This window comes from Schistocerca americana, chromosome 11, assembly GCF_021461395.2.
Source record: "Schistocerca americana isolate TAMUIC-IGC-003095 chromosome 11, iqSchAmer2.1, whole genome shotgun sequence".
Classification (NCBI taxonomy): domain Eukaryota; kingdom Metazoa; phylum Arthropoda; class Insecta; order Orthoptera; family Acrididae; genus Schistocerca; species Schistocerca americana.
In genome coordinates, this window is record NC_060129.1 from 166524172 (window position 1) to 166547483 (window position 23312).

Genomic DNA, 23312 nt, shown 5'->3' on the forward strand with positions numbered 1-23312 from the left:
ATCTAATGCACTTTTCCAATCTTGGAAGCACATCTGGAACTTGTGTTTTGTTGTTGTGTTCAGCTCCTTGTCAGTCTGTTACTTTTATCTGATGAATGGTGGCAAAATGTCATTTCAGGGTTCTCTTCAGTCTCAGGGATAGAAAGTCGTCACAGGTGGCTATGTCCAGCAAATACAGAATCTGTGGCAACATAAGTTTTGTGTTTTTGCCAAAACATCACGAACAAGCATTGAGGTGTGAGGGAGAGCATTATTGTGATGCATTTTCCGTGAGTGATTTTTTCCACGCATCTAGTCACTTTCTTCAGATTGCTTCACGCAATCTGCGCATAATTTCGAGTTAGTATTTCTTACTGACTGTATGACTGTAAGGCAGGAACTCGTGACACATTGTCCCATTGTAATCTAAGAAAACCATGAAGGATTCACGTGTGATCGAGCTTGTCAAATATTTACTGCTTTTGGCTCTTCAAGGCAGTTTTGGTGGGGAAAATGGTTTCAGCATCATACCCATATGCCCATGTTTTGTCTGTATTACAGCCTTCTATAGAAGTACCAGTTCATTATTGACTTCATTCAGCAATTTCTGTACAGTGTCTATGTGATATTGTTTTTGACGTAAATTCAACAGTTTATACCAAAACTTTGCTGCTGCAAATTTTGTACTCAAAACATCTGAAAAAATTGCTTGTCATGAGCCAAATGATATGCCTATATGATCAGCAAACTCTCTGAGGGTGATTCAGTGATTTTTCAGAAAAATTTTGTTTCCTTCTTCCGTATCGTCAGTCAGTCATTGATGTGCTACGACACAAAAGGCGGTCAATGTCTTCAACGTCTTCTCGACAATCTTTCAAACATTTATACCACTGGTAAACACATGACTTAACCATATTCATTTAGCCAAAAGCCACGCTCAACATTTCAAATGTATGGCTGCACTTTCTTCAGTTTTTCAAGCAAAATTGAATACAGGTTCTATGATTCATCTTTTTCGAAAGTAAAAATTCACCGAGCACTTGAAAACGCACAAAATGTAGTGTTAGGAGAGCTATGCGAGAGACGTTCAATGAATTCGAAAGTAAAATTCTCTGTACTGACCTGGCAGAAAATCCTAAGAAATTTTGGTCTTGTGTCAAAGCGGTAGCTGGATCAAAACAAAATGTCCAGACACTCTGTGACCAAAATGGTACTGAAACAGAGGAGGACAGACTAAAGGCCGAAATACTAAATGTCTTATTTTCCAAAGCTGTTTCATAGAGGAAGACTGCACTGTAGTTCCTTATCTAGATTGTCGCACAGATGACAAAATGGTAGATATCGAAATAGACGACAGAGGGATAGAGAAACAATTAAAATCGCTCAAAAGAGGAAAGGCCGCTGGACCTGATGGGATACCAGTTCGATTGTACACAGAGTACGCGAAGGAACTTGCCCCCTTCTTGCAGCGGTGTACTGTAGGTCTCTAGAAGAGCGTAATGTTCCGAAAGATTGGAAAAGGGCACAGGTCATCCCCGTTTTGAAGAAGGGACGTCGAACAGATGTGCAGAACTATAGACCTATATCTCTAACGTCGATCAGTTGTAGAATTTTGGAACACGTATTGTGTTAGAGTATAATGACTTTTCTGGAGATTAGAAATCTACTCTGTAGGAATCAGGAGTGCTTTCAAAAAGGACGATCGTGTGAAACTCAGCTCGCGCTATTCGTCCACGAGACTCGGAGGGCCGTAGACACGGGTTCACAGGTAGATGCCGTGTTTCCTGACTTCTGCAAGGCATTTGATATAGTTCCCCACAGTCGTTTAATGAACAAAGTAAGAGCATATGGACTATCAGACCAATTGTGTGATTGGATTGAAGAGTTCCTAGATAACAGAATGCAGCATGTCATTCTCAATGGAGAGAAGTCTTCCGAAGTAAGAGTGATTTCAGGTGTGCCGCAGGGGAGTGTCGTAGGACCGTTGCTATTCACAATATACATAAATGACCATGTGGATGACATCGGAAGTTCACTGAGGCTTTTTGCGGATGATGCTGTGGCATATCGAGAGGTTGTAACAATGTAAGATTGTACTGAAATGCAGGAGAATCTGCAACGAATTGACGCATGTTGCAGGGAATGGCTATTGAATCTCAATGTAGACTAGTGTAATGTGCTGCGAATACATAGAAAGAAAGATCATGAAATATCCCTTATCATTTAGCTACAATATAGCAGGTCAGCAACTGGAAGCAGTTAATTCCATAAATTATCTGGGAGAAGGCATTAGCAGTGATTTAAAATGGAATGACCATATAAAATTAATCGTCGGTAAAGCAGATGCCAGGCTGAGATTCATTGGAAGAATCCTAAGGAAATGCAGTCTGAAAACAAAGGATGTAGGTTACAGTACGCTTGTTCGCCCACTGCTCGAATACTGCTCACCGGTGTGGAATCTGTACCAGATAGGGTCGATAGAAGAGATAGAGAAGATTCGAGGGAGAGAAGCGCGCTTCGTTACAGTAATCGTTACAGTAATCGCAAAAGCGTTACGGAGATGATAGATAAACTCCAGTGGAAGACTCTGCAGGAGAGACGCTCAGTAGATCGGTACGGTCTTTTGTTGAAGTTTCGAGAACGTACCTTCACCGAGGAGTCGAACAGTATATTGCTCCCTCCTACGTATATCTAGCGAAGAGACCATTAGTATAAAATCGGAGAGACCAGAGCACACACAGTGGCATACTGACAATCCTTCTTTCCACGAACAATACGAGACTGGAATAGAAGGGAGAACCGATAAAGGTACTCAAGGCACCCTCCGCCACACACCGTCAGGTGGCTTGCGGAGTATGGCTGTAGATGTAGACTGTCGGCACTAGATTAAATATTCAAAACAGCTGAAAATGCAGTCAAACATCAGGAACATGTCCACCAATCACATAAAAACTTCTTATTGAGAGTGGGATTTATAAAACCCACAAAATTAAAAAATTCTCATCACTTTTTGGGTCACACCTCATACACGTTGGCTGTTACCATGTCCATCACTAGACTCCCGTTGCTTTCTGTGCAGCCACCGTGGTGTTCAGGGACAGCACTGCCAAATCTGCCGTGGCCGATCAAAGTTTAAAAACGGGCTGTGCCGTAGATTACAACAAACCTAGTTACTTGGGCAGTCTTCCTCTTCCTACAGTTCATTGATTAAAGTGGCTGTTCGAATTAGTCGATGTGATTAACAAAGATAGTGGTCTACAACTAACAAGGGAACCTCCCCATCGCACCCTCTCAGATTTAGTTATAAGTTGGCACATTGGATAGGCCTCGAAAAACTGAACACAGATCAATAGAGAAAACAGGAAGAAGTTGTGTGGAACTATGAAAAAAATAAGCAAAATATTGTGAGTAGTCCGTGCACAAGATAGGCAACATCAAGGATAGTATCAGCTCAGGAGTGCCGTGGTCCCGTGATTAGTGTGAGCAGCTGCGAAACGAGAGGTCCTCGGTTCAGGTCTTCCCTCGAGTGAAAAGTTCAATTTTTTATATAATCAACTTCGCTCTCCAAAATTCCAGGCCATGTTCAGATTTGCTTGGACATATGCAGGATTTGACAGTCTACACACGGAAAAATTTGAAAACGTTAAAAACATATGTTTTGACTGAGCACAGGGAAAACTGTGCGACTGTGAAACTGTCGCATTCATTTATTGCAGTTTGTGACAAACTCTTATGTTTTCATCACTTTTTTGGGAGAAAACCTAAATCGGGCAAGGTAGAAGAATCTTTTTACCCATTCACCAAGTGTACAAGTTAGGTGGGTCGACAACATATTCCTGTCATGTGACGCACATGCCGTCACCAGTGTCGTATAGAATATATCAGACGTGCTTTCCTGTGGAGGAATCGGTTGACCTATGACCTTGCGATCAAATGTTTTCGGTTCCCATTGGAGAGGCACGTCCTTTCGTCTACTAATCGCACGGTTTTGCGGTGCGGTCGCAAAATACAGACACTAAACTTATTACAGTTAACAGAGACGTCAATGAACGAATGGACAGACCATAACTTTGTGGTAATAAAGAAAGTAAACTTATCACTCGAGTGAAGACTTGAACCGAGGACCTCTCGTTCCGCAGCCGCTCACGCTAACCACGGGACCACGGTGCTCCTGAGCTCAGACTCTCCTTGATGTTGCCTATCTTGCGCATGGACTATTCAGAGTGTATATTTTGCTTATTTTTTTCATAGTTCCATACAACTTCTTCCTGTTTTCTCAATTGATCTGTGTTCAGTTTTTCAAGGCCTATCCACTGTGCCAACTTATAACTAAATCTGCGGGGGGTGCGATGGGGAGGTTCCCTTGAGAGTCGGGTGTGGAATCCTGCACTGAGCTGAGAAGAAGCAAAGTGTTCCCAAACCGTAAGGTCTGCTTCCAGTGGTGGTGGCAGAGAATGGGAATAACAATTGGCCGCCAGGCATAACTACTGCTACCACGCACTGTGGTGGACGCGCCGACAGTGAAAGGAACGGAGTGATGCAGGAGGCGACGGCCGATGTACGAGGGCCGTACTGAAAGTAACTGGTACGAGGGCCGTACTGAAAGTAACTGGAGCGGGTGTCGCGTATCTTGGCGGGTGGTGGGGGAGTTCTGCGCAGCCAGCAGTTAGTGGTGGGGGAGCCAGCTGCGGCAGTGTAGCCACACTGTGCGTTACCTCTCCGTTAGACTGTCTGCTTCTGATCGCTGCGCATTGAAGTATGTGCGCGTGCAGGAAAGTTAAGAGCGCAATAATACCTGTACGTCTTTGTGAGAAAGGCGTTGTCATCGAATCGTCTGCCTTTAAAATATGGAGTTGTATAAAATGTGTAAAAATAAAAAAGCTGTGATCATTGGCAAGGATAATGGACAGACTTGCATTGTTTATTCTGTTGCCGATCAACACAAGAGTACTGTGTTCAGTAACTGGGAAAACTGCTGCGCATTTATCTATCTTTGCTATTCTAATTCAGGAAATACAATCTTCTTGTGCTGCCTTGAAAAATAAAATTTGAAAAGTAGAAGAAACCTTGCGAAAAGATGTATTCCTACTGATACTCACATGATTTTTGTAAAACACACGAAATGTTTTGCAATACGTGTGAGTACTGGGAAAAATCGTGGCACATACAGGAGTATTTCTGTCTCTTTCGAACCCAGAGAATACATTCACCCTGTGATGGCTTGCCATCCATAGTCAAAATTGTTTATTTGGATTGCAGGGGAAATATTTGCACATGTGAAATTTTTACATGCCAGTTTTTTAAGTGACCTAAGCAAACTTCTGAGCAGTTTATACGTAGAGCATCTTTTCGGCACATAACTGAAAGAGTCATATTTCAGAAAATATAAAAAGAGCCTGTCATACATTAAAAATAGTTATTAGAAGATCCAAAGGCACTTTGTTTCTAGACATCTCACTTACAACAAATAATTTATAGTGTTTATATTGTGTCTATTGTACATAGTTGCTGTCATACATAATATAAAACAAGTTTCCATGTGCTGTTTGTTGGGACTAATTTTCGGGAAAGCAAGAACAATTACTTTTCAAAAATGAAGAGAGCAGTCCGACTAGCATAAATACAAACGAAATTTTACATTTTTTGATGGATATAGATGGAAAGTAGACGAGTGTAATCACTAAAGGCAAGCTTTAAACAGTCCACAACAAAATTGTGTAAGAAACTAAAATCTTTTTATAATTACTTTACCAGCCAGGCAAATCTAGACTCAAGTTACATAATATAGGCTTATGATTTACGATGTATGTTTAAATGCTTACCGCATCATTGCAGTACTGTCACAGGTATCCCAAAATGTTGTCTTCATCCTCGCTGTCTGAAGACGAATCCAAATGAAAGGCTCCATCACAGTGTGTCTGTCAATTTTCTTTTTAAAATCATCTTCCTGGAGTATTTCTGAATGTCTGACGCAGTTTGCCCATGCAGATATGCTTACGTTGTCTGCTGCTTCATGTGAGAGTCTTTCCACATCAGCAATTTGGAAGGTGCTGTTTCTTCCTGAGATACTGCTTTTAACTAGGCCCATACCAGCTCAGTAGGATTGTAGTGGCAGTGATATGGTGGTAACCTGATCACTCGGTGACCATGCTGTCTTGCCAGTTCATCTGTCTTGTAAGTGTGGTATTTAGGCTTGTACGCATTTAGAGCATGAGTAACTCTGCCCCGGTCTGTGACGCTGTGTGAGGAATTCCATTAGGCGACAACCGTGAAATAATTTAATCCGTCCTGGTATTTGAAGTAGGAGCCTTATTCACTTGTACAAAGTGCACACTTGCATTGTCCATGACAATAACAGAATTCTGTCATTTACAGAAGTAGCTGTTATACAAACCGCCACTGAAAGACAGTGTAGGTCATTTCAGAGTGATAGTCATCCGATTCCTTCATCTTTGGTGCCTTAAATATTAATTTTTTCTCTGGTATGAAGCCTGTCTCAGCAAACCCGCGTGAAGCACAACAGGGTGTCTGTTTTCCCACAGGAACCTTCAGGCCGCCAACATCGTCACTTATCTTCCAGCGCGTTGGTCTAGAATGGTTCTGGTGGACGTATGTTTCATCGAGATAATAAATATGTGATTTTCCGGCTTGTTTTATGTCTTGAATTTCTCTCAAGAACACAATTATTGCTGCTACAATGCCACTTCTCTCTAAGAGTAGTTTTGTTCCGTCATTGCTCTATCTGTATTTAAATCCCATCTCCCTTAATAATCTCAACATGGTAGATTTGCTGTCATTGAAGCTTTCAGCTTCTTTCATGTAGGAACATGATTTATCTGTCGTAGGATATTCACCTTGCCTATACATATCAAATATGTTGTGCCGTAACACGTTCTTGCTGAAATCGTCGATCTCACTTACGAATTTCTTTCGATTTCGGCACTTACCAGGCGACTTAAAAATATGTGATTCGTTCTCTTCAGTAGATGTTTTTTCACTGGTGATCTTTTGTACAGTTCTAAAACGGATACCACACGCCTCAGCTGTTTATTGGCACTTGGCAACACTGGGCAATGCTATTTTGTCATCTGTGGCTGCCGCTTCCAGCTCCCGTCTAAAGAATTGAGATGCAAAACATTATTTCTCTCACCTGCCTGTGTAATACTGGGTGAGATTTGCTGTTGCCACTCATATTACCACAATGCCTTGCTATAACTTCCGAAAAAGCACCATACACAATGCTAAAACCAGTTGTAAACTTGCTCCGCACAGAACGACATTAAATCGGGCGCTCGCTACGGCTGACTGACTCCTATTGGTCGGCATGTCATGTGACTTCCATGCTAATGCGCATCCAGTCCTCACCCGCCAAATTACATGACGCCCGCTCTAGCAACAGTTTTTAAAATTTTTAATCTTTGTTTTTTAGACACACCAAATACATCCTAATCTGGAGTGTTGGCACTGTAATATTTATTTATACAAAAAAGATACACGTTTCAATGTTTTGCTGCCCGTGAGTAGTCACAAACGTTGTGGGTGTCATTGTGTTGACGGTCAAGAATGGATCTGCCTATTGTCCGACAAATCTCTGCGACAGTTCTGAAGGGAGTGCTGTGCATCACTTTCTGCCATTTAGGACTCAAGTTGCAATGACAGGGGTTCAAGTCCAGGGAATTGTGGTAGCTGGTAGAAAACCTCCCAGGCCCGTCAATCGAATAGATTGGTTACAGTACGCGCCATAAGTGCTTGAGCGTTGTCCTGCAAAATTACGAACAGGTCCAGTAGAAAGTATTACTGTTTCTTTGTCTAAGCTGTTCACAGGCAGTGCTTTAAAAACATGCATGTGGGTTTGATTGAAAGGAAGCAGAAAGCTGAAAATTCAGTAATGTGCTTTGCTGCTTAAAAAATTCTTTATGTAAAGGTATTAGATGTGTCCCTTGCTGGAGTAGTTTTTTGGAAAATGTAATTTTTGCATAAAAAATTAAAAACCACAGATTTTGGCTTTGCATGTTTTCTTGCTAGACAGTTATGATTAAAACTGAAGTAACTCACTGCCAGTTTTTCAAAGAATGTGCAATGTGTCATGAGTGCAAATTGGGATTGCACATATGACACAAGCAGAAATTGACAGTCTTAAATGGTAGTCAAAATGGGTCCCCCAACCATCTGTAGAAGTGTTTCGAAATTTCTGTAGTCATCTACTAGTTTTTAAATGACATTACATCCTCTGTTTCTAAGGTGTCAAGAAGATCCTGTCCATGTCTGATTCCTTCTTTAAGATCATCACAAATTGGCCAATGTTTGCATGCAATACATCTGCTTTTGGCTGTTCCGCTTATTGAATGGTTCGCAAGAAATGTACCTTAATTTCAAAGTGTCCAAACGAATATTATCTGAACACAAGTCCCTGCCAGACTGACTGCTCAACACCAAACACATTCCTTTTGTTATTGGTGTATCACAGGAAGCAGAGCAACTGTATCCATAGTTTGGCCATGTGCTGTGCAGAGTTACACATCCAGAGTTCTACCGTTCACTGCTAGGTGGCAGTGGCATTGTTTTCACAGCGACAGTTGACGAATTCATCGCATTTCACCCAATCTGTGAAATTTTTAGTGTATATACACAAACCTTTATCATAAATCAGTCTATTAGTAAAACTGTATTAAAGGCCCTACAGTACTTCCTGAGATAAGCCCGAATATACGGAGAGAAGCGAGTAGGGGAAGTGAATTTGTATATATAGGTTTGTGATGAATGGTGTGTATAGATTGTTGACAAACTCTGTGGAATGTGTGGTCAGTGTAATAATGTAGATTGGTACTTACTGTAAAGAAGACAGGTTACATTGCAAACATGCACAATTAAGATGCTGTGCCTGTCTGCTACTTAATGTGTCTTCTTTGTGGTAAGTAGCAGTCTATCTTTTACACATTGTTGATATTCCTACGTGGAGTTTGCATTTTTTAATGCACTAGGCAAGTAGACAGTGATGAGAGCAATAGCTAAATTTGAGAAAATTGACTGAGTTGTGGACGTTAAACACCTGGCGTGTCCTCGTTTTAACCATCCTGTGGAAGACATCGCCTTCACGAGTGTTAATGTTGTTGCAAATTCGGTGAAATCTGTTTGCTCACATTCACAGCAGGTGGGATGTTTCCAGAACCAGCATGCAAGGAATTCTGAAATACAAAGTGAACCTCGGTGCATTTAGAATCGAACTGACATGAGAACTGAAGCCAATCACGAAAGGTACTGAGCATTTGGCTGTCGGGCCCTTGCGAAACAAAGAACAGACAATAATGTCATCGAGAAAATGATGTTCGTTGGTGAAGCACGCTTCACCTACTTCTGTATGTACCGGATACTCTGCAAATTGCATTTAAGTGCCTAGCACAGGGCTCATCGAACTACCTTCACAATAATTCTCTATTTCACTCTCAAACAATGTACGGAAAAAACTAGCACCCATATCTTTCTGTGCAAGCTGTGATTTCCCTTATTGTATTATGATGGTTTATCCCTACTAGGTCGGCAGTCGACAAAATATTTTGGCATTCGGATGAGAAAGCTAGTGATTGAAATTTCGTGAGAAGATCGTACAGCAGTGAGAAACATGTTTGTTTTAATGATGTCCACCCCAAATCCTGTATCGTGTCCTCTATTTCTCAGTAAAACAAAATGTGCTGTCCTGCTTTGAACTTCCTAACTGTCCTATTTGATGTACGTCCCGAACTGCACAGCAATACTCCAGAAGACTGTGGTCAAGTCTAGTGTAAGTCTCTTTAGCACACCTGTTGCATCTTTTACATGTTCTGCTAATAAAATGCAATCTTTGGTTCCCATTCCCCACAACATTTTGTACGTGTTCTTTCCAATTTAAGCTGTTCATAATTATGATTCGTAGATATTTAGTTGAATTTACGGCCTTCAGATTTGATTGGTTTATTGTGTAACCAATGTTTAATGGTTCCAGAATGAGATTTTCACTCTGCAGCGGAGTGTGCGCTGATATGAAACTTCCTGGCAGATTAAAACTGTGTGCCCGACCGAGACTCGAACTCGGGACCCTTGCCTTTCGCGGGCAAGTGCTCTACCAACTGAGCTACCGAAGCACGACTCACGTCCGGTACTCACAGCTTTACTTCCGCCAGTACCTCGTCTCCTACCTTCCAAACTTTACAGAAGCTCTCCTCTGCCAGGAAGTTTCATATCAGCGCACACTCCGCTGAAGAGTGAAAATCTCATTCTGGAAACATCCCCCAGGCTGTGGCTAAGCCATGTCTCCGCAATATCCTTTCTTTCAGGAGTGCTAGTTCTGCAAGGTTTGCAGGAGAGCTTCTGTAAAGTTTGGAAGGTAGGAGACGAGGTACTGGCGGAAGTAAAGCTGTGAGTAGCGGGCGTGAGTCGTGCTTCGGTAGCTCAGATGGTAGAGCACTTGCCCGCGAAAGGCAAGGGTCCCGAGTTCGAGTCTCGGTCGGGCACACAGTTTTAATCTGCCAGGAAGTTTCAATGTTTAATGGTTTCCTTTAAGCACTTGTGTGGATGACCTCACACTTTCCATTATTTAGGGTCAATTGACATATTTGCACCATACAGATATCTTTCCTAAATTGTTTCGCAATTTGTTTTAATCTTCTAGACGATAAATGACAGCATCATCTGCAAACAACCTAAGGCAGCTGCTCACATAGTCCCCTAAATCATTTGTACAGATAAGCAACAGCAGAGGGCCTATAACACTACCTTGGGTAACCCAGAAATCGTTCCTGTTTTACGTGATAACTTTCCATCAATTAGTAAAAACTGTGACTTCTCTAACAGGAAATCATATATCACATAACTGAGATGATATTCCATAAGCACACAATTTGATTACAAGCTGCTTGTGAGGTACGGTGTCAAAAGCCTTCTGGAAATCTAGAAAAACTGAATCAGTTTAAAATCTCTTGTCTGTAGCACTTCCTGTGGAATGGCTTCATGAACTAGCAAAATGGCAGGATAGGGGCACAGAAAACTGTTGAGTGATTAGGGAGAATCCATTACATCTATAAGTTACTGGGGGTGTAGCATTTCAGACGAGGGTATAATCGAGATGTACTGCTTCGAAGATAGCGTGATGCTGCAGACTCGTAGAGGCCATTTGTATAATATTGTATTTCGTACATAATCACGTGTACCGTACACAGCAACAATATGTAAATTACTGAATTTCACCAATTAACTTGTTTGTAGTTATGCGTTTTTATGGGGCGCGCTTTAAGTTCCATTTCGGGAACAGTTAGTTCTCTGTCACAGTGTGGTACACTTTTTGTTTCAGGGATATAAAAGCCGGTAACATCCTTCTGGGTGAGGACGGCACAGTGCAGATAGCAGACTTTGGCGTGTCGGCGTGGCTGGCGACTGGCAGAGACCTTTCGCGGCAGAAGGTGCGCCACACTTTTGTCGGCACCCCCTGCTGGATGGCGCCAGAGGTCATGGAACAGGTACAGTCCCACTTTCCCTTACCATTTGTCTGTGGATACTTGACGTAATTTGGCAGTATTTATTGTGCAGTGTGTGGTGATCATTAGGAAAAATGTTTGGCTGTAGGTGCTTCGTACAGGTCTCTGTATAAAAACTTTGTTGTGATATGAAAAAGTCTTCCTGAAATATTAGATTTACGAGTGCTGTTGATTACAAAACATTTGAACATTGACACTGTAGCCAGTAGTTCAGTGTGTTGCAGAAAAGTCCACAGTCGGAGTTACTTGTTCAAATATCACTGGTTGCAACTTTTTTTTTAACTTTTATTTCAATTCTATATTTATCATCAAATCGATTTGTTAATTAACAAATTTTGAATCTTAATTATTTAATAAAAATAACATATTTTTATTTTAATTACTGATCTCGCAGAAATGCAAATAAATGAAAATATGACATTTTGGGTTGTCGGGTGTTCTGCCGGATATCAGCGTCGTACTTGCACGATATTTCGGTCACGTAGCTCGTGACCTTCATCAGGTGCGACCTGAGACTGCTCCTCGAGTGGACCTGGTCCAGTATTTATGCCTATGGCCTTCCCCCTCCTCCAACGGCTGCAGGCGCTTCCTCTGTGGTCCGCGCCCATTCCCTCGACCTGCTGGAGCGTTGCTGCTCCGTTTTCCGTCCGCTGCGGTTCTAGGTGTTCCCTCTGCGGTCCGCACCCACCAAACCCACTCCTGGGGGTTTCATCAACGGTCTGGGGTACCAAGCGTTCCCCCTGTGGTCCGCACCCGCTCACCACGACCTGTTGGAGCGTTGCCGCTCCGTTTTTCGTCCGCTGCGGCTCTGGAACCAGCGACCAACAGGTCGTGGTGAGCGGGCGCGGACCGCAGGGGGAACGCTTGGTACCCCAGACCGTTGATGAAACCCCCAGGAGCGGGTTTGGTGGGTGCGGACCGCAGAGGGAACACCTAGAACCGCAGCGGATGGAAAACGGAGCAGCAACTCTCCAGCAGGTCGCAGGGAATGGGCGCGGACCACAGAGGATGCGTCTGCAGCCGTTGGTGGAGGGGGAAGGCCATAGGCATAAATACTGGACCAGGTCCACTCGAGGAGCAGTCTCAGGTCGCACCTGATGAAGGTCACGAGCTACGTGACCGAAATATCGTGCAAGTACGACACTGATATCCGGCAGAACACCCGACAACCCGAGATGTCATTAGATCGCCGGGAAAGCCTGAAGAGTTACAAATGAAAATATGATAAAAGTGCAAAACGTGAAATAGGAAATAAAATAAATTGCAGTAGTTTAAAAGAATAACACATTCTGCGTGTGACATATTAAGTTTTTTATTTAATTTGCACATCCAGATCTGTTTCATCGTATTTACGAGGCATCTTCAATGGGTTTTCTGAAATATTACACGATCTTTTCGTTGGAAAATATAGGCGATTGTTTATACGTGTAGGTTATAGATTTAAGACAGTTCGTAAAATACTTTTTTACTTCTAGATACTGAATAGTTATTTGATGTATATAATTTTAACAGCAAACCGTTTCACCTCTGTGTATCAAATTTTAATAAATTTTTGTAAATGAGTAATTAAAAGAATTGTACTAGATTCTGTTTCAGCATTTGTTAATTACCATTTGCTTTTGTTAATAAATATGGAATTTAAATGAAAGTAAAGAAGTAGTTGCTGTTAGTTAATTTGAACCAGTGACCGCAAGACTACTAGACTTTTATGGTACTGCCGGCTGCGGTGGTCTAGCGGTTCTAGGCACTCAGTCCGGAACCGCGCGACTGCTACGGTCGCAGGTTCGAATCCTGCCTCGGACATGAATGTGTGTGATGTCCTTAGGTTAGTTAGGTTTAAGTAGTTCTAAGTTCTAGGGGACTGATGACCACAGATGTTTAGTCCCATAGTGCTCAGAGCCATTTTTTTATGCTACCCTCTCAGCTAACAGGAACTGTGAACAGTAGATTATTCATCTCATGACATACATTAGCAGTCCATATGGGTTGCATACAGACGTGTCAAAAATTTACATTACAGTTGTAATGATTATTTGACAGTAGTAAATAGCGACACTGAAATTATGTTTATATGGACAAGTATTTGCGTGTATATGTAACAAGTTGTATACAGGTCAAATTACCATTTCGTCCTACGAGATTCATCCACTGAGTAACAGCATTTCAGTATCACTGCTATGTATATAGCTTCCTTTTGAGTGGACCTAAGTTCATTTGCATTATCATGTCCTCTTATAGTTTATAATTAATTTCATTCTCATGTATGGTAGAGCCTGGGTGTATGGGAAGCATAAAGTGTCTTGTATTGTATGTGAACAGAATGGTTACTCTCAGATAGTGGAAGAGTTACTGTTTGATAATGGCTGACATGGTTCTTTATGCTGTACAGTGCACAATTACTAAATGATTTTTTCCCATGTATCTGCAGTGTCCACACTGTTAGCTGAATTTCCCCAAAAACAATACCATTGCATGCCTACGGGGTATTGCCTCGGTTGTGCAACTGGGTTCATGATTTTTTGCCAGAAAGGTCACAGTTTGTAGTAAATTTATGGAATGTCATTAAATAAAAAGGAAGTAATATGTGTTTCCGAAGGAAGTAGTACAGGTCATCTGCTGTTAAGTCTACATAATTGATTCAGGTGACAATCTGACCAGCCCTCTGTAGGTTGTTTGCAGAAGACTCTTGTCATTTACCTTCTAGTCAAGTCCTCAGAAGATAAAACCCAATTGCCCAGAACTATGGAACACACTTAACGTTTGCGAATTACACTGTGGTATCCAAAGTATCCGGACAACTGGTTGAAAATGACGTAAAAATTCGTGGCGCCCTCCATCGGTAATGCTGGAATTCAGTATGGTGTTGGCCCACACTTAGCCTTGATGACAGCTTCTACTCCCTCAGGCATACGTTTTATCAGGTGCTGGAAGGTTTGTTGGGGAATGACAGCCCATTCTTCACGGAGTGCTGCACTGAGGAGAAGTATCGATGTCGGCCGGTGAGGCCTGGCACGAAGTCGGTGTTCCAAAAGATCGCAAAGGTGTTCTATAGGATTCAGGTGAGCTCTGTGCAGGCCAGTCCACTACAGGGATGTTATTGTCGTGTAACCATTCTGCAACAGGCCGTGCATTATGAACAGGTGCCCGATCATGTTAAAAGCTGCAGTCGCCATCCTCCAATTGCTCTTCAAGAGTGGGAAGTGAGAAGGTGCTTAAAACATCAACGGAGGCCTGTGCTGTGATAGTGTCTCTCAAAACAAGGGATGCAAGCCCCCTCCAAGAAAAACATGACCACACCATAACACCACCGCCTCCGAATTTTACTGTTGGCACTACATACACTGGCAGATAACGTTCACCAGGCATTCGCCATACGCACACCCTGCCATTGGATTGCCACATTGTGTACCGTTATTCGTCACTCCAAACTGTTCTATCGGCCAATGTTTATGCTTTTTCCACCGAGCAAGGTGTCATTTGGCATTTACCAGCGTGATGTGTGACTTAACGAGCAGCCACTCAACTGTGAAATCAGAGTTTCTGAGCCCATGCCAGACTGTCTTATACTTGCAGTGGACCCTGATGCAGTTTGGAATTTCTGTGTGATGGCCTGGATGGATGTCTGCCTACACGGATGTCTGCCTATTACACATCATGACCCTCTTCAACTGTCAGAGGTCTGTGTCAGTCAACCGATGAGGTCGGCCTGTACGCTATTGTGCTGTACGTGTCCCTTCACGTTTCCACTTCACTATCACATCGGAAACAGTGCACGTAGGGATGTTTAGGAGTGTGGAAATCTCGCGTACCGACGTATGACACGAGTAACATCCGGTCACCTGACCATGTTTGAAGCCCGTGAGTTCTGCGGAGCGTCCCATTCTGCTCTCTCATGATGTCTAATGGCTACTGAGGTCGCTGATACGGAGTACCTGGCAGCAGGTGGCAGCACAGTGCACCTAATATGAAAAACGTATGTTTTTTGGTGTGTCCAGATACTTTCGATCACATAGTGTATCTGTATGGTTGGAAAATACTCTAAAGACTGTAAATTCAACTAAATACCTATGAATTATAGTTACAAACAAATTAAGCCATGTAGGTATTGTCATGGGCAACATGAAACAAAAAGTGCTTGTTTTTGGCAGGACACTTACAAAAGTATATGCAACAGATCTACTAGAGACTGCTACATTAGACTCGTCCATTCTTTTCTGGGGTAAGAGATTGTCAGCAGGTAGAATTTTTCGGAGTACATCGAAAATGCTCAAAGTAGTTTAACTCGTCCTGTGTTTTTGTGAAATACAGAAGAGTCACAGATGCAATAAGCGACTTGGGCTAGCAGTCATTAAAACGAAGGCATTTTTTTCGTGGTGAGGTCTTTGCACAAAATTTCAATCAATTCTTTCTCCACTGAATGCTCCTACACCGAGAGTAATGATAAAAAGAAGAGAAATCAGTGTGCAGGGAAAGATTTGAGTGTTTTTGTGTACACACCGTCCAACCCCAAAGAAAGCAGGTGTTGACAGATGTGAAAATTACCGAACTATCAGTTTAATAAGTCACAGCTGCAAAATACTAAAATGAATACTTTACAGACGAATGGAAAAATTTGTAGAAGCCGACCTCGGGGAAGATCAGTTTGCATTCCGTAGAAATGTTGGAACACGTGAGGCAATACTGACCTTACGACTTACCTTAGAAGAAAGATTAAGGAAAGGCAAACCTACGTTTCTAGCATTTGTAGACTTAGAGAAAGCTTTTGACAACGTTAACTGGAATACTCTCTTCCAAATTCTGAAGGTGGCAGTGGTAAAATACAGGGAGCGAAAGGCTATTTACAATTTGTACAGAAACCAGATGGCAGTTATAAGAGTCGAGGGGCATGAAAGGGGAGCAGTGGTTGGGAAGGGAGTGAGAAAGGGTTGTAGCCTCTCCCCGATGTTATTCAATCTGTATATTGAGCAAGCAGTAAAGGAAACAAAAGAAAAATTCAGAGTAGGTATTAAAATCCACGGAGAAGAAATAAAAACTTTGAGGTTCGCCGATGACATTGTAATTCTATCAGAGACAGCAAAGGACTTGGAAGAGCAGTTGAACGGAATGGACAGTGTCTTGAAAGGAGGCTATAATATCAACCTAAAAAAAAGCAAAGCGAGGATAATGGAATGTAGTCGAATTAAATCGGGTGATGCTGAGGGAATTAGATTAGGAAATGAGACGCTTAAAGTAGTAAATGAGTTTTGCTGTTTGGGGAACAAAATAACTGATGATGGTCGAAGTAGAGAGGATATAAAATGTAGACTGGCAATGGCAAGGAAAGAGTTTCTGAAGAAGAGAAATTTGTTAACATCGAGTATAGATTTAAGTGTCAGGAAGTCGTTTCTGAAAGTATTTGGAGTGTAGCCATGTATGGAAGTGAAACGTGGACAATAAATAGTTTGGACAAGAAGAGAATAGAAGCTTTCGAAATGTGGTGCTACAGAAGAATGCTGAAGATTGGATGGGGAGATCACATAACTAATGAGGAAGTATTGAATAGAATTGGGGAGAAGAGGAGTTTGTGGCACAACTTGACAAAAAGAAGGGACTGGTTAGTAGGACATGTTCTGAGGCATCAAGGGATCACAAATTTAGTACTGGAGAGCAGCGTGGAGGGTAAAAATCGTAGAGGGAGACCAAGAGATGAATACACTAAGCAGATTCAGAAGGATGTAGGCTGCAGTAGGTACTGGGAGATGAAGAAGCTTGCACAGGATAGAGTAGCATGGAGAGCTGCATCAAACCAGTCTCAGGACTGAAGACAACAACAACAACAACAACAACAACAACAACAACCGTTCAAGAGTGGAACGGTAGAGAAATTCAGTGAATTCTATGCCAAACACTTAACTATAAATTGCAGAGTAGATCTTTAGATGTACAGGGGGTGGAGAAAGTAATGTGAACATCACATACATAATATTTATTTATTAATAAGGTGTTGGTCCACCATTGGCTTTGGGAACAGCTTCAGTTCTTCACAGAATAGTTGCGTGGAGTGTCAGAATAGTTACTGACGGAGTGTTCTCCCAGTTTTGTACAGAAACATCTGCCTATTGCTTCAGTGATGTCGGAGCTTTTGCCCTCTATTCCTGTTCGCCAATGGTGTCTTACAGAGTTTTGTGTGTGTGCTGTTATTACTGTCGATACTGTTGCTTGTGAAATGTTAAATGGTTCGGCCATTTGTCACAAACAAGTTGACCTGTCTTGAAGTCTGATCTTTCACCGAGTGCTTGTATCGAGTCGCAGAAAAAATGTAAAATACACTGAAAGATAACCTCCTAGAGGAAAAAGATAACCTCAAAGACTTGGCATGTCAACTGGGCACTTCAGCCGCGTCAGTGTTTATATGTTCACAGTGGTGCCAACTTGCAACAAGATGTACTATATTGCATGGTGTTTGTATTAGTTTGTCCACCCTCTGTTGATACCTAATAATAGATTCAAACCAACTTTTAAATTGTTAATAATTTCGAAATTTTTAAATGAGAGTTATAGCAAAAGTAAGGTTCCCATATTTTTTACAAATAGAAGACATCAAAATCTTACACTTTTGTCTATTTTTCTACAGTCTCCTTCTTTCTCTCTCTGTCTCTCTCTCTCTCTTTTTTTTTAACTCGCTTTTGAAGACGGTGCTCCAGTTTTTGTATTACTAAGTCGAGGTAGTCTCCCGCCAACCCATTGAGGAAGCATGTGACATTTGATCGGACATCGTTGCTCTTGAAGTGTTTGCCACCTAAGTGTTTCTTTATCTTTGAGCTAAGTCTTGGCTGTATGCGGAATGGGGCATACCAGTCCTCCCAAATATCTTCAAAATCTCACGCATTTGACGAGCGAATGGGGTCGAGTGTTGTCGTGAAGAAGCACTACTACCTCCGTCAGTAGTCCTCTCCGGTGATTCGGGATTGGTCAGTGTCTCACAATATCTGTCTCGAGTTTATCATCATTCTAAGTTGCACGAAATTGATGAGGAGTACCCCCTTCCGATCCCAAAACAGTCGCCATAACCTTTCCTGCCGACTGCGTTTGTTTGAATTTCTTTGGTGGCAGTGAATCGAAGTGACACCACTGACATTGTTGTTTTGTTTCGGGGGTGTAATGAAACACCCACATTTCATCTCCCGTGATGATAGTCCAGCTACTTTTCCTTGTTGCCTGCCCCCTCACTTCATTGAAGGAACTTGCGAGCACTGTCGAGGTGTCGCTCGTCGTGTTTGTCAGTCAGCACCCGGGGGACCCAACGAGCACACGCCTTGCAGTAGTCCAATGTTTCTGTTAAAAGTTCTTTCAGTTGTGCAATGGGAAGCTTCAGGAATTGCGTCTACAAGTTCACGGACAGTGACCGTCCGATCTTTGAGCAGCTCGCTGTCGATCTTCGGGACAATCACATCCGAAACCGATGGTCTTCCACTCCGTTCGTCGTGAACTTCTGTGCGACCCCCGGCAAAAGCCCTGCACCATTCGCGGAAGTGCTGAACGGACATGCACTCTTCGCCATAAAACTGTCAGTTGCCGACGAATCTCCACAGGCGGTAACTTCCTCGCGTGGAGAAACCGGAGTACCGCTCGAACCTCACACTAGGTGGGAGCGGCGATCGACTCTTCCACCTCTGACGGCTGCCGAGCAGACCCTGAGCGACATAGAGAATTGTGGACGGTGGGCTCGAGAGCAGGGGAACTGCTGCGCATTACACCGTTGTCGAATTTAGCGTAGTACCTTCCCTCGAAGCTGTAGCTTGTCGGAAACCTTACGTTTGGTGCAACCCTCGTACTTAACGGCTCTAGACGGTGGTTGAATTCGAGTATTTTTGAGAATTGCTGTGTAATGCCGTAGGGAACTGATGTTGAATGCTGACATACGGAGCCTATAGGTTTAAGGGGTGGTCCAAAAGTTTCCTTTTGAGAGCACTGCTGTTGTGTATATGCAGTGTATGCAATGTTGGGTGGCTCTGATCTTGGTACATTAGCACTGTCATATAGGCAACGGATCGGAGTGGCATTCGTTACTTTCCGACACGTGCACAGTACGTGCACTAACGTGAACTGCGATTACATAATTACCAAATATGTCCAGACAGGAGCAGAGTGCTGTCATCCTGTTCTATGCTGCCGAAGTAAACGTGCATCTGCAAATGAAGCGTGTAGGCGGGTCAGCAGGTCTGTCAAAACCGGGAGGACTGCGAGAGGGGTTTCTGCTGTCGCACGATAATGCGTTTCCCCGTATTACGTATGTCGTAACTCAGAAATTACGCCAACTCGTGCAGGAGAAACCCTAGCACTCCACACCTTTAGTCCCGATACCTTCCCACATAGTCATCGCACCTTCGGTTACTTAAAGGTCTCGCAGGTGACGATTTCTGTCAGATGAGGGTGTGCAGCACGCAGTAAGCAACTTCTTCTCGCAGCAGGACGTGGTGTTTCATCAGATAGTTGTTTTCCACCTGGTGACTCAGTGGGGTGCTTCTCATGATTTTGCACAATTGGCATACGAATTCAGGACTGTATGGCATTCAAACGGAAACTTTTGGATAGCTCCTTATGTAATGTGAATTGAAGTGGGCAAGTGCGTAAGCTCCCCTTGTTAGTGCAGTGGCTAGATGTCGGGGTTTAATTACACCACAGACAGATAAGTTTTTGAAACTTGCTGGCAGATTAAAACTGTGTGCCCGATCGAGACTCGAACTCGGGATATTTGCCTTTCGTGGGCAAGTGCTCTACCATCTGAGCTACCGAAGCACGACTCACGCCCGGTACTCACAGCTTTACTTCTGCCAGTATCTCGTCTCCTACCTTCCAAACTTTACAGAAGCTCTCCTACGAAGGTTCACAGGAGAGCTTCTGTAAAGTTTGGAAGGTAGGAGATGAGATACTGGCAGAAGTAAAGCTGTGAGACCGGGCGTGAATGGTGCTTCGGTAGCTCAGATGGTAGAGCACTTGCCCGCGAAAGGCAAAGGTCCCGAGTTCGAGTCTCGATCGGGCACACAGTTTTAATCTGCCGGGAAGTTTCATATCAGCACACACTCTGCTGCAGAGTGAAAATCTCATTCTGGAGATAAGTTTTTGTCTGCAATGCTGGTAGCAATTGAAATACTACCACATCAGTACTCTAGTACACCAGTAGGAGAGCCAATTGCTTTGAGAATCACCAAGCTTTTGACAAAATATAATGCAGTATCTTTGCTCCACACATTCAGTTATCTCGAGAGAATCGGTAATCTGACAAACACATTGTAGCATCTCACTCGGCGACCGACAGGCGGCGACTGACGTGCTGGAAGGCGAGGACAAAATCTTCCTGACTTAAAACAATTCATCTGTCTCTTGGTCTTAATCTAGATCTCTTGCTTTCTATTGTCATTTTCTGGGCCTGTCTGTGTCCTGCCAATTCTCCATATAGTGGAGATGCTGAGTTGCTGAAAGGCACAACAAAAGGCTTTTGGAAAGTTTGCTTTCAGCCAAGGGCAAGGCCTTTGTCAAAAATAGACAGCCCCCCCCCCACACACACACACACACACTTTCCCATTATTTATCCTGCTAATTCTTATTCTTTTAACATGTACGTACCATTGTAGTCTTGTCTTTTCCATTATCTCTTCCAAAGGCTTCTTTAATTATTTCTCTCACTTTCTCATTCATGCTCTTACTCAGTCTTATCCTGCTTCTAGCAAGCCAGTGTCCTGCTCTCCTTCCTTTTCTTCGTTACCCACATTTCTGGTGCACACAAGTATTGGAGCACAATACGTGCGTTGTAACATTTGCATGCTTTTGGTGGTACATCCTTGATCCAGATTTGGCTTGTTGCTCTGCAAGAAAGTGTTGTTGTCTTTCCCTTTCACTTATCTCCGGCTGTCTTCTATTGTGCTCCCCAGTTACTTCAGACATTCCACTTTAGTACTTGCACTGTAAAACTTGCATCCATTCTTATTCTACTCGTACTCCTCGTTCAGTCATTTCATATTTCTTTGCACTAAATTTGAATACACGTAGTCGCACCACTAGCTTCAGTACATTTCAGTTTTCGAACCTCTCCTTCCCAATTTTCCTACACAACAATCATCTGCAAGCACCACTGCTTTCATATTTTCCTCTCCTATTCACGCTGCTACCAGTATCATCTTCTTATGCGTAAGGGAGATAAAAAGTAGATGGGATTTAGGGTTGTGTAGTTCTTAACTCTGGCAAACATTTATCTGAATCTAGCCCTCTTATTCTGGAACCATAAGACTAGTCCCCTCTTTCTCATTGCACTTGTAATGTGGTGTAATTGTTTCTAGTTCTCTGTTGTGTCCAGTTCTTTATGCTCTCATCTCTTTTCGTGGGATCCACAATTTTTCTCAGGATTTTTAACCCTTTAATTCTAAAGAGTTCACCATTTCTGACCGTGTTAAATTCTGGGGCATACAGTATGGGAGGTATTGCTGTGGTGTCGTAGCATCACAGTTTAAGATTGAGGGAAAAGGTTTTCGATCTGGAAATGTCTTGTTTCTATAATATTTTTACATTCCATCCTGGTTTTCCCATAGTTTGATTAGCTCTGGTATCTAAGCTCATTGACAGTTTCTCTCTGAATTTTGCTTTTGGTAGCATATTTGTAACTATCTCCTTCACAAATTTTCAGGTCTTTTTCTCTAGTCCCCATTTGGTTACGTCTGGAAGAGAAAAGTCTGTCCATTGACTTGTAGCCCATTTGGAAGTTGACAGACATTGCTTGTACGGCAAGGCTCTGTAAATCATTGTATGTGAGAATGTTTTTGAGTCTCAGCATATGTTCTGCACATGAACTTGACTTCCTGAGTCCAGCTTAGTATTCTTCTCAATATTTTAGAAACTTATTTCTGGACGGTGATTGTCGTAACTTTATTTGGCTAAAATGGAATTCAGTGATGATTCTCAGGAACTGTTGGTTAGATGGCATTCTTAGGTTTCAGCTTAGGTGGGTTTGGATTTTCACAATTTGTTGGTAGTTTCATTGCTTCAGTTGGCTAGAAGAGATACTTTGTTAGAACAGGTACCAACACCTCAGCTGACATACAGATTGAGTTGAGGCACTGTTTTAAATATCAGACTTGCTCTCGAGAGGTGCTGGGTTCGTATCTCTGTCCGGTGATACAAATTTGCGATTTCTGTGGTTTCCTTAGATTGTGTAAAGTGAATGCCAGTATCTAGTCTTGGATGAGGACACAGCCGAATTCTGATTTCCTTCCTTCCCCATCCTGTTGTATTCAAGTGTGTGGTCATAGTCAAGATTGTGCCCCATCTCTAATGACTCGTCATTGAAAGGACATTACATCCTAATCTTCCTTCACCTAACACAGTTGCAAAATCTCACTTAAAGCTGTGGATGATATCACGAGGGAAGGTCTCACCTATACAGTGGTGTAGGTTACCGTCCCAGGCATCACACATTGCAGCTGTTCATTCTAGTGAACCCTAAAATAAGTAAATAAATATATAAATAAATACTTCCTTGTTAATCAATAACCCCTTGAAATAACTATAATTTTTGTCTAGCATAGCGTAGCAGAAAAGTTATTTTACTGGTGTGCTAAAAGTTGCAGATTAAAGTCCCATTGGGTGTCAAGAGTGTTTATCATGCATCTTTATTGAAGTGGCTGGCGTTATTATTTCTATTCAGTTAATTGGTGTGTGTGTCTGTTTCTTTATTTGCAGTCGTTCACCACATAATTGCAATAATGTCTTAGGTTTTTTAGTAGCTCTCATTTTTTGTCCTTCACTCGTTTTTCATTTGGAAACTATGCCCATTTGATTTTAATTATTTTTATG

General features: G+C 42.4%; 1 protein-coding gene across 5 annotated transcripts in view; it reads left to right on the forward strand.

Moving 5' to 3' along the window:
* Positions 1-23312, forward strand: part of LOC124553653 (serine/threonine-protein kinase OSR1) — a 549990-nt gene that overhangs the window by 456991 nt on the left and 69687 nt on the right. For all 5 annotated transcript variants that reach the window (XM_047127534.1, XM_047127532.1, XM_047127536.1 and 2 more), the window contains one exon: positions 11303-11468. In XM_047127534.1, the coding sequence (XP_046983490.1) occupies positions 11303-11468 (166 nt within the window). The remainder of the gene's footprint in view (positions 1-11302; positions 11469-23312) is intronic.